General features: G+C 32.2%; 1 protein-coding gene across 5 annotated transcripts in view; it reads right to left on the bottom strand.

Annotated features, from left to right (window-relative positions):
* LOC126748112 (E3 ubiquitin-protein ligase HUWE1) overlaps nt 1-7,061 on the bottom strand; it is a 62,267-nt gene extending 55,206 nt beyond the window's left edge. For all 5 annotated transcript variants that reach the window (XM_050457126.1, XM_050457124.1, XM_050457125.1 and 2 more), the window contains exon 1: nt 7,029-7,061. In XM_050457126.1, the coding sequence (XP_050313083.1) occupies nt 7,029-7,046 (18 nt within the window). In that variant the 5' untranslated portion in view covers nt 7,047-7,061. The remainder of the gene's footprint in view (nt 1-7,028) is intronic.
* Nucleotides 7,062-13,097: the final 6,036 nt, after the last annotated feature.

Below are 13,097 nucleotides of genomic sequence, written 5' to 3' on the forward strand. Positions count from 1 at the left end.
CTTTTAATAATTGTATTTATTTTGACAGAATCAACTCCATTACAGGAACATACATAACATTGTTATTGCAACTAATGCAGTAACAACTGAGCCAATATCTGGACTGGTAGAGAAAACATTCTGTTTTGCCTCAGGATTATAGTGAATCACAGTAAATATTAAAATTAATTTTCCAGAAGCTAAGAATAAACAATCAGGTCAATAAAAAGTTTCTAACCCAATGTTAAAAACTTCCAGACCATTATCATGAACATGGACCTCAGGAGTCCATATACCTCAGTTAAAAATACAAAACCTTATGAATTTGTTCTCAACCTTTTTGAGCTAGGCCACTATTTTAGTAATAAAGAGCCAAACCATTGCACTGTATTCCATGATAGAAACCACCAACGACATATATCTTTTTACAGATGTCAACTGACAACTCTGCTGTTTCTCAGCACAAAACCCAAAAGTTTAGAGGAATTAACTATTATATTAATTATATGTTATGAAATTTTAATTGATCATTGATCATCAAAAAAAAAGAACTGTTCTATGTTCAACTCAAAGAAGAAAATTACGATTTTTAAAGGATGAGCTAATGTCAATAACAACAATAAGCAGAAGCAAGCAATGACCACCCTGAAGAACCTTACAGCACACATTAATTCTACATGTTCTAGTGTTACCCAATCAAGTCAAGCTTGACAGAAATGTGGTAAACCAATTGACCATATGACTGGAAAGTCTACAAAGACTATGCTTGCTCTTCTCAAATGTTTTAAGTCAGTATATATCACATCCATTTGACCACCCCTTCCGAGACATTCAGCAGGTCCTACTGAAATATCAGCAAGTTTTTCACAGCCCTTGCTGCTAATTAACTATGAGTTCTTCATAATCTAAAAAGATTTGATCCTAAATTAGGCTATCCAAGAGCTTTGGAATGTCCAACTGCATGAACATGCTGCTGTAATTTTCTGTTTTGTTAATTTAAATATATCACCTGATTTAATTAAGTACCACAAGGATGTGCTTCCAAAGTGTCGGAAACACTGCTTAGTTTAGGATTTTTTGACGTTTTGTTTAAGTGATGAAGAGAGGATAAGAAACACAATAAAAATAGTTTGGCACTCTATCCGGTCCCAAAGTAGGTGTAAGTTTTGATATATAGATTAAATATATATCTATATCACTAAACACAGTATGTATTTAAAAATCTTAGTTTTATCAAATGAATTATTGCAGGCATAATTTTGAAAAAGTTCAAAAGATCTATGTCTACCCTATGGATATTGAAGTTTATTTTGCTTAAAATTTCAAGACATTAAATAAAGGTATTTAAAAATGTATAAAATATACACAAAAACAAACTAAATTTGTCTGGTATAAAACTTTGAATCTATCCAAAATTACATTTTTGTCTATGTTTGCAGCTGGAATTCACATTTTTTTCCACAACACCTAAGAAGCTTATTCTGAACTCTGGATAGAATTAATATACTGATGATACATAGGAGACCAAGCATTCAATATTCGAGTTGAAAGCGTACAAGAGAATAGGCGTTCAATACAATTTCTCAATATGAAACCAAGAAGTTTAAGACTTTTTAATGTAATCTATGACATATGATCATTAAAATGCCAAGCTCTCTGAATTTTTGTAGTGTAGGTTAACATTATTTATAAGATAGTTCGAGTTGTATTTTTTATTTCCTTTAAAAAAAGTAATAACAGCATTTATTGATTATTTTCTTTTAAATCATATCAAATCAAATAAAGCTTTATTCGTCTAAATTACTAAGGTGTTGTTAACAAAGCTATGTTAAAAAAATACATATATATATATTCCTTTTAGAAAACAATCAACAACTGAGACAATCAATCATTAATCTAAAACATATTAGTGTAGCATGAAAATAAAAAAATATTAAATAGCACAACACAAATATACCAGTAAGAAATCAAAGTTTAAAAATGCTCTCTGAAGTATTCCTCCAAGCTATAAAATGCCTTATGAAGCAGGATTGTTTTGACCTGCTGTCGAAAACGTTTATATGTTTGAATCTTCCGCAATGACTGGGGAAGATGATTAAATATTTTTTTGCTCTTGTAAAAAATTGAATTTTGTGTCAAACTAGAAGTAGGTATTGGTAAATTTATGTTAAAAGATGACCTGGTATTATTTAAGTTAACAGAGTTATATAAAGTAATATTTCTTATACATTAAGCAAGCAGTCTCAAGAATAAAAATTGAAGCGAGAGTCAATATATTTTCCTTTATAAAATAAGGCCTACATGAGTCCCTTAAATTACGCCCACACAGATATCGAACTGCACGCTTCTGTAAAGAAAGAGATGCGTTGCCCCAGAAGCAAACCCCATAAGCCAGGTGAGAATCAATCAAGGCAAAGTAAGCTTTTCTAGCAATATCTTATTTGGCTTGCACTTAATTGTTATAATCGCAAAACAGCCAGATGCCAATTTAGTGCAAAGCTTCTCAATGTGTTTATCAAACTTTAGTTTATCATCAATAAACAACCCTAAAAATGTATTACAATTTGTGACATTAACATGCTGTGGATCCAAATGCACATCATCTAAACTACACTTGAAATTTAAGATATTTGTCTTTGAGACATTAAAACAAACAGACAAACAGTAACCATTACAACATGTTTATTTGCCAAATCCTGGTTTATCACAATGCTGAGGGCATGTGAATCTGTGCCACTCCAAAGAAGTGTAGTGTCATGAGCAAATGATGTGCACCGTCCATGTTGTAGTACCAATGGTAGATCAAGAACACAGAACCCTGAGGCACACCCACAGTAACAGATTTTATTAGATATGAACATACTTTTTCTCCTGAAGAAGCCACTAAAATAAAGAGCTTAAATTTTTATTTTAGTGACTTATAATATTGAGAACAAAGAAACGAGTTTTATTAGTCACATGTTATGATGATATAGTTTTACTAATAAAAGCAGCATTCTGATTACTTGCATCCAAAAAAAAAACAGAAGCTATGAAAATAATTAAAAGTTGGATGGAAGAGTATCAGCTTACTTTAAATACTGACAAAACATTGTTTATCCCAGTTTCGATGAATCTGAGAGGTAGTTCAGATATTAATCATTTAGTTCTCCATGAATGTCATATGAATTCAGAAGACTGCAAATGTTTAAATACAATAAAACAAGCCACATCTGGCAAATATCTTGGTTTCTACTTCAAGAGATTCCTAACATAAGGCATACATATGAATTATGTCACTACTAAAATAAGAAAAACAATCTTCAAATTTTATGAACTAAGAAACATATTGTCCACTATTTTAATACAATCAGTTTTCTCAGCTTTGATAGAGTCTTTTCCTAATTATGGTATAGTTTATTGGAGTGTATCACAAACTATCCTGCACCCTCTCTCAATTGTTCAAAAATATGTATTAAAGATAATGCTATTCGAACCAAAAGGATTTTCAAGGAACATATTTTCAATGAATCAGGGCTCCTTACTGTTAGGCAGCTTTTCTGCTATAGATTAACCATGGTTATAAAAATAAACTATATAAGTGATCAGTTAACTAGAGCTGTGAGATGCTTCAATATTTATTGTACCATCACAAAATTATAGTTCCACACAAAGGTGCTAATTATGTGGGTAAAATACTTTATATATTATAGTACATGCCCTAAATACATAGGATGTCTGTGTAAAACATTTTTTAGTAAGAAAGTCATAGAATCTAGTATACCGCAAGGCTCCATGTGCCCTCATTTGTATTTATTGGATAGATTTGACATATGTGATAGTGTTTCAGATTCTTATGCTGAAATATGAGATTCTTTATGACATCTTTGAAAAAAAGTTATCACAATATTTACATTACAGTAACTAGTTATAATTTCTTAGAAGAAAATTTAAAAACGTCTAGCATTTGTTCTCTGAGCACTCAACTGAAAAATTATTTCTTATCATCCCAACAGAATGGGCTTTAATATATATTGCTTAGGCTAAATTCAAATTCAAAAAGTATCTTTATTGCCCTAAACAGAGTTATCAACAAAGCCTTATTTAAGTCAGTAAAACAGAACTAATAAGTAGCAAAAAGCATAATAGAGTTACAATATATTTTTTTCCAAATCACACATACATATTTCGTAATATGTATGTGCAATTAAAAAGTAGGTCAGAACATCATTAAAAAACTTGTCTAGAATATAATATGCCTTAGTAACTAATAATCTATACAATTCTAATATATGAGTTAAGTTTTCTTATTCAGAGAGGAAGGTGATTGAACATTTTCTACCCCATGTAAATAAAACTTCTCACTTACTCTAAATTTGGATTGGGCAACTGAAGGGTGTATGGAAGATGAGTTCGAAACAAACTGCCTTCTACAATTTCCTGCTTGTGCTTTTTAAAGAAAAACAAAGGGTCAAGATTCTTTTTTGCACAAAAAGATGCTGACAAGATTCACAACACCTCTCTCTACGAAGGGCTCTAATTGCTCTCTAGATAAGTTAAATTTATTGTTATTGTTAATTCATTAGATATGAACTACACTAATAGAGTAATACATGCAGTGGTTAGGTTGAAAAGTACCTATAAGGTTGCTTGCCATCGTTATGGTAGATATAAAATGTAGCAAAATGTGCAACCATGTATCACAAGTAAAGAAGATTATTATTATTATTACTATACCATACCATAACAATTATAAAAATGATAACTAACTCACATAGGTGTATATTTTAGACGTAAGCATTACAACAACTTAAATTTGTAAAAGTGATCAGGCAAAATCTTCAGTTTCTAATAAATTGTAAATTACTGAAAAAATTAATAAATGTTGTATAATGTCAGGGTATACTGATCCCTCCAAAAATAAAATAAAATAAAATAAAGAAATTATTATTATATCCACCCACCCAATATTAAATTATAGGACACATATGTTTTTTATTTCCAAAGGAAGGATCTCTCCTTTGGAAACTCTTTCAAAATTCAAATGATCAAACAAAATATTTCATTTCTCAAACGTCATGTTTAGTTCGATGTGAGATGTCATTAAAAACAGTATTATCTGTCGTATAAGCAGTCTTAACATTTATTTAACAAAATTAATTAAAATCATAAAGAATATATTATTGCAAAGTACATTCCAAACTATATAGATCAATATCCCGTGGAATACTGCCCATGGAATAAATGGACTGAAAAATCCTTAGCAAAGCAACTTGTAGCTTGAAAAACGAGAACCATATCTCAGAAGAAACACAGTTATGGGAATATTGAATCTATTTGGAAATCTATGTTGAATGGTTCTGACAATCTCGAATAAAGCTCCATCATATGTATAATGTGAGTTAAATAAAGCATTTAATTGCATGGACATTGGGATTCTTATACAAAAACTTTGTTTCTGCAACCTAGCAATTCCTACAACTTCTAGAATGTTTGTCTTCGATAAGTAGTGTGTTAAATCCTGAGCAATTTGGATTTATAAAGATCTACTGATGCTAATTTGGTGCTGTATGTCAACTACCTCTACTGCAGCTTGGAGAAGGGACTTCAGGTTGACTCAATATATACAGATTTTTCCAAGGTGCCACAGGGCTCTCACTCAGGCCCTGTTTTGTTTTGCCTCTTTTTGATTGATTTAGTTTGGAAACTTGAAAATTGTTATGTGCTAATTTTTGCTGATGATGTGAAGCTATTTAGGCCTATCACATCTCTTTCCGATGCTGTGCTCCTGCAAAAAGACCTGAATTTGTTCTTTGATTGGTGCCACTTGAATAGAATGTCCCTTAATATCAATAAGTGCCATAAGATTACTTTTTCTAAGCAAAGAAACCCTATTGCTTTTCTTTATAAAATAAATAATGTAGCAATTGGTGTCAAAACAGAGGTTTCTGACTTAGAAATATTTATTGACTCCAGGTTGTCTTTTAAAAGTCACATCAATCAGGTGACTGGTAGGGCAATGAAAATGCTGGGTTTTGTCCAACGGTCTACAACTGATTTGTCTTTGTTTACTTTTAGATTACTTTATTGCTCTCTTGTTAGGCCCATCTTGGAGTATGGCTCAATTGTGTGGTCCTTGTCATATAACTGCTACATTGAGCAGATTAAAAAAACTCAAAATAAATTTTTAAGGGTGGCTGCTTTTAGATGTGGTTACAGGAGACAGGAGTATTACTATCAGTGGGTCAGGGATAACCTGAACTTACCCACATTAGAGTCACGAAGAACATTACTCGACTTATGTTTTATGCATAAGGTTTTAAATGCTACTATAGATTGTCCCGAGTTATTGTCTCTTTTTAAACTTAGGGTGCCTTCCAGATTGAATAGACGATCGAAAATAATAGAAATGTTTTCAGTCCCATTCCACCATACCAATTATGGTATTAATGAGCCAATTACACGAATGGCTCGAAGTGCTAATGGTCTGTCAGGACAGATAAGCTTTTTTGACTCTAGGATTACATCTTTTAAGGGGCAGTTAAAGAATATTATTTCATAGGGGCTTTAATTAATTAACTCATCTACACCTTTCATTGATTTATAGATAGTTTTGTATCTGAATATATATGTTTGTATGGGTATGATATGTGTAACACTTTTGTAAATGGATTCCGTAAATAAAATAAAAAATAAATAAATAAATATTGGCCTTCTACAATGCAAATAAGCTTTCAAGATGATGAATGGTTGGCAGCCAATAAATTACTGCCTAATATATGAAAAACAAGCAGAATTTTAAAAATAAAATGAGGAATCGAATTTGCTAAATTTTTAAATCATCAATCTTACTGATTAAATTTTATCATCTTTAGCTGTGAGTATGAGCATCCTGTATTATTAGTTATTTTAGCAATTTAAATGGGGTCCCAATTTTTAATCATTTAACAACAACAAGAAGAAACAAGTATGGTGGGTATAAAATAAATAGAAAATAAAAAATATAAAATAGGCGTTGCGCGGCAATAATAATTTACGAAATATAATAATAAAAAAAAGTGTGTTTATACCATTCTGTTCCGCTCCATAGCATTGATTTACAATATTCTTAAACAGTTCGTTTGTCGCCGATAATTAACATTTTTTCTTCTTGCAATCACAATCTTCCATATACGTTAACGCGTACGTTAGTGACGCAAAAAAATGTTTCCCGTTTAAATAAAAAAGAAACAATCAGCCTTGCCAACAGTAGCAAGTAGAAAAAAACCCTACGAGAAACCTTAGTCAGTGCTGCCAGATTGGTGGTTTTAGCACTGAATTTTGGTGTTGGCGGGAAAAATTAGTATTGTTATTTAAGTTTTATGATCCTTTTTTGAAAAAAAAGTTTTTATTTAACGGCCTATAACTCGTAAGTGTCATACATTTTAATCATCATAATATACGTAGTTTAGTGTAAAAAAAAAATTAAAGCAATTTTTAGTGAGAAATTGTAGGCCCTCTAGTGGAAGAGAGTCGGAACTATCTGGTAACGCTGCATCTCGGGGATTTTGAATAATTTTGATATGCAATTTACGGTTGGGTCCTGAGTGATGATGAACATTATTTTTTAAATAAAAATTACTCTAAAAGTGACAGACATTGAAAGAAAAATATATTTAAAGATATGCTCTATAGAATGTTGGAGTACCTATTTTAATCTTAAAACCCAAAAAGATGCCGCTTGCATTAGAACCGCTGGTGTCTTTAAATATTAATTATCCACCAAATAGCTTTTATATTTTATAAAATTTGCTAAATTGGAGTCTACTGTTCTTATATAAAATAATAAAGCTAATAGTTTCACGCCATCATATCTCAATCAAATATATTAATAATAAAATTAGTATCTTTACCGTCAAGTGTTAAGCTCCACAGTTTTTTATGTACACTCTCAATCAGATCGTTACTTGCTCACAATTAACAATTTCTTCTTGTTGTACTAACACAGCCTTAAAAGCGACACAATGAAAAAAACTCCATACACAAAAAACATTTAAACTTATAAAAATATTCAGCCAGGTCTACCAACTGTAGCGAATAGCAGAAGCTGTAACAGCATGGCACCTGCGAACTATTTACAATTGCGACGCGGTCAGCAATAATGGATTGATATAAATAATTTTTAAAATATTTTTGAGATTTTGAAAAAAAGAAATCTCTTGCACGAGATAAAAGCACGAGTATATTAAAAATTCAATTCCTCCGTATTCTTTCTCTAAATATTGCAAAAAAAATTTCTTTGAAGCGATTTACGATTGAGAGTTGTCAGCTTTGATTTTTACATACAAAAAAGTCCTAAACAAAATTAATAAAAAAACCGCGATAAATTTATCACTACTTTCATAAATAAAATAAATATATTGCTTTCTAAAATTATACAAATAAAAGATAAACTTCAGACAAATAAATTCATAAAATTCAGAAAATATGAAATTCGATATAAAGTACCCGACAACCAGCGACATACGATGAGAAAATATTTTGCAAATTACCATACTTACAAGGACTAACAGAAAAACTACAAATGATAGAGAATACCCAACTTTTAATAACAAACAAGTAACAGTATCTCAAAAATGTTGCAACACTATGAAAACTAAGTATTTCTCAAAGTTAAAAGCAAAAACAGAAAACTCATTACAATCAAATATAATTTATCGTATTACGTGTGACGAATGTGATAAATGCTACATAGGACAAACCTCGCGATTCTTAAATTACAGAATTAGAGGACACAAAAATGACCAAATAAACTTTCAATAAAATAAATTAAAAAAAATATATATTTAATTATTCTTTTACCATTTGACAAGATCCACCTGATGAAGACCAAATTTCCATTATTTTAGAATTTGCCTCACCAAAAATAACTTGCACCGCGAAATTAAGATTTTCTATCGAATTAGATAAAAAAAACTATAGACGAGATATGAATACAAATATTAAAAATTTCACTAAACAATGCGATTTATATCAAAAGGTCAAAGTAGTTAGGAAAATCTAAAGTAGGCCGCTTGTAATTACAGAAAAAATTCGAACTCCATTTGAGCGAATTAATATTGACAACTTTGAATTCACGCCTAACGATTAATGACGAACTACCAAATTTGCTCAGGCTTACGCGCTAAAAGATAAAAAAGCATCTATCGTTGTAGATACTCCCATGGTTTATTTTTAGAACCACGACACCCCCCTAAAAATTCATTGCGATTCTGGTACAGAATTCGATAACACTCTTTCACAATTCGATCTCTTAAAAGATCGCAAAATCTCTTCAAAGACAAAATGTCATTTAGTGTGGGCCATCCTGAACCACGCAAGTCTTTTACTCTCTTTCACACCAAGCTAAGAAAAATTATTCCTATAGAGCGGAACATCGTGAGGATTATCCTTTCGTTGTCTTACCCTATGCCGTAAATCGCTATTATAATACAAAAAAAACTACACAAGAGTTTTACCTCATATAAATTAATGTTTCCATATCAAATAGTCCTTCTGGAAAACTTTTATAGAGCAATATGTGACAGCTTTTCAAAAAAATGAGTAGAATACAACCTTATAAGTTCAGAACCAGCATTAGACATTCCCTGTAATACGGCAAAACACATGATGACAACCCTAGTGCATAACAAAGCAAAGCGCTACTGGGAGAGATTACCAGGACACAACTATGCGAAGGCTTTCATACCGGACACAACAAGGAAGGTAACAGATACCTTAAGGGAACTTAAAAGGAATTACCTAAAAGCCCTAATGGGAATGTATATCAGCCACTGCAGACTGATATACCACTGAAGATTAGTTTGGCGGAAATCGCCGAATGCAGACTATGCATGGAGAAAGACGAGAGCAGAGCATATCCTATCCGGCACTAGAGGGGACCAGGCAGGCCATCTTGGACAAAACCTTATCTGAGATGAAAGGCATTAAGAATGCCTCTCCCAATCAAATTATCGAACTCCAAAAAAGGGCGGAATTGATTGCGGAAGTATAAACACCTAGGAGTGAGTCACAATAAACCTAGGGTCGCAGTAGACGCACAAGGTGCCCCACTCACCACAAACCTAGATAAACCTAACCTCTGAAAAACTTTACAATCAAGAATCAATTATCTCAAAATATACCCGAGATTTTAATAGTAACAAGATGGTGTTCTTCTATAAATTTGTGTGACAAAATTTGGAACTAGCTAAATAAAAATCAATGGTACGATTCGATCAACGTGTTTCTGAAAATCTACCCGAGTTTAACATTAGAGATAAGGTTAACATAATATGAGAATCACAAAGTAGTCACAAGATCACCAGTAGTCAATACCATCGCATCTATTAATTGTGCTATTAATAGAATCACATCTATTAATAGCACAATTGTACTTTTTTTCAACGAAGAAAAAAGACGCAATCGATCATAACGATAAGATTTTAATCGGTTTTTAAATCAACTTTATCAACCGAGAAACCCAGTCGAGTTAGGAAAGCTTTTTAATCGAAAATTCAATGCACATGTCTTTAAACAAATTTCAAAATATGTAAATAAAAAAATATGAAGAATCGGTGCTAGATGCTAAATATATTAGTTTAAGATAAAATCGTGGAATACTTAATTGTATCGGAACCATTTGGAAAACAATAACTGGGAACTTAGACACATTAAATGGATAATACTATAAGGATTAAAATCCACCGTAATGAGGCAGTCAATGTTTCCCTGCTTATGCTTAAAAAAATTTCGGCTACATCGGTTATAAAAAGTTTAAGCGCTACGATTTAATTAAAAATCTATACAGACATCAATAAAAATATTATTGAAATTAAAGCGATAATAGCTGAATTTTCGGACGACTTAGGTTTTTATCATGCACAAATTAAAGCATTGGATTTATGTGAATCATTAATCGAAAGCTACTAGTTAACTTAAGACACATTAAATACCTGGTACTGCCTATATCCAATCCCAATTTTAGATATTCGAACAAGTAAGTAAATTCATTGCACGTAAGATGATTCATTCATTGATAATTCATTCTGATCCCAATTACCATAAAGTGACAGGAAATCGTCATGAACATCTTTGAAGCCAATAACATTGTCAGCCTTAGATCTACCTGTAACGCCTTTGTTGGAAGTGCGACAATCCAGAATCTAGTATTCAGCTAGTATTCATTTTGTATGCATGTTATGAGCAGCTACCAGAAAAAAAATAAAATGCCAAAACTAAAGCCATTATGATCAATGAAATAAACATTGATGACCTCGATAAGGTGATCAATCAACCGTTTATAAAAAATATATTAATATGGTTTAACATTTGGAATCGTATTGATAACTCTACTATTCTGCATTTTATATAAATGCCGGTTATCCAGAGCTTCAAAACTTGGCATCACTGTAAGAATTGCCAATGGCAACGATTTTCCGCCATTTCCACCGAGATCTAAGATAGATCCGTTCGACAGCGAATCTCCAATTTTCTTTTAAGAAGATGTCCCAGTATCCTCCGAGGAAAAGACATGAGATGAAGATGAAGAGGAAAACTTAATATTAATAGAAGTTCTGCCTAAAAGTTGTTGTTTACAAAAACCAACCTTTTGTTAAAGAGGGAGTTTCATATGAAGAAAATAGCTACAATTGTTTCAGTATCAGTTCTCACATTACTTAGACAAGCCAATACTTTATTTAGCACAAATTCAGTTCTAGGAATATGCTGCGTTGCATTCCCATATTATTTAGTCTAAAGAAAAAATCCGGCAAGCATCTTAACTTTGTCCCGTCAATGGTGTCAGCTTTCCATTTTTGTATAAAAGACTTCCGTATTTCTAGCATTCAGTTAAACCGATTTCTCACGGGTGGTCTACTTAGCAAATATTTGTCAATTGCGTACACTTGTCATATCGTGTGAATGCTTGTGCAATTATTTATCACTGGCGGTGCTAGCCGTTTTCCCGTCGGTAAAATCGCAACAAGTCAAAGGAATCGCAGAATCGCGGCGTACACTTGACAAGTCTGTACTAGTCTATATTTCTGGCGCATTCACACAATACGTCCAAGTATTGTTCATTTAGTTCGTTACTACTATTCATTCTGTATTTAAAAGCCGGTAGAATAGATACGTGTTGGAATAACAATATTTTTTATTTAATATTTTTGTGATGGAGTGGTCAAACGAAGTTACAACTAAGTTTTTGGACTTATATGAAAATGAACTTATGATAAGGAGACACATATTTACCTCTCTCGACTTCTATTTAAAGAAACCACCCACCATCTTCTTTTCTTATGTATTTTTTTCCTCCTTAATTTTAAATAACAGCCACTCGGCCGCTATACATGGAATGTTCAATAAACCAGTGTTCTGGCGTATTTGTTTGTTGGTAAAATTGTTAATCGTACAGGTCGTGTGAACGCCTTTACTTGTATTAATGGACTCTCCAAGTACACCAGTATTGGTATACTTGACAAATACACTACTCGTGAGAATCCGGCTTTATATTAAATAAGCATGTCAGAATTAACGCAAACCACAACATTTTGTCCTGGGACCAGATCAGCGTAACCTGATACTATTGTTAAAAATAATCGCCCGCAACAGATTTAAACTGATAAAATGTAATAAATATTAAGCGATACAGGATAAACGGGATAGTGCGGTAGAAAAAACAATATCGAATTACCAAGTGCCGAGTGCAAAACAAAGACTTAATCGTATAATACCAAGTGTTCGTCATTTGGTTTTAGCATAGTTAGTCTTTACTTAGATTTGTTCAAAGTAGGATGTAGCTTAATAAAAAACTTGTGTACGACTCGGGCGTTTTATTTACCTTTTTGCGTAACGAACTGCATAACGTAGGTAAAATTTCATATGGTGCCGAAACCCGGGAAATTTTTTATTGTTTAACGTAACGATGAGCATAATAATACTGACTGATATTGTTGAGGTTGAGGCAATCTTAAAGTAAGTGTGCGGCCACACATAAAGCTGGTAGCGGAGAGGAAGGCGGAGAGTACTTCGGAAACTGGCTACACATGTCGCTGGTTTGAAAGCTTATTTTAATTGTACTTGTCTAAAACTCAATATAAGGACGCGTCTTTCCGCCATGC

The sequence above is a fragment of the Anthonomus grandis genome, chromosome 22 (assembly GCF_022605725.1).
Source record: "Anthonomus grandis grandis chromosome 22, icAntGran1.3, whole genome shotgun sequence".
Lineage (NCBI taxonomy): Eukaryota > Metazoa > Arthropoda > Insecta > Coleoptera > Curculionidae > Anthonomus > Anthonomus grandis.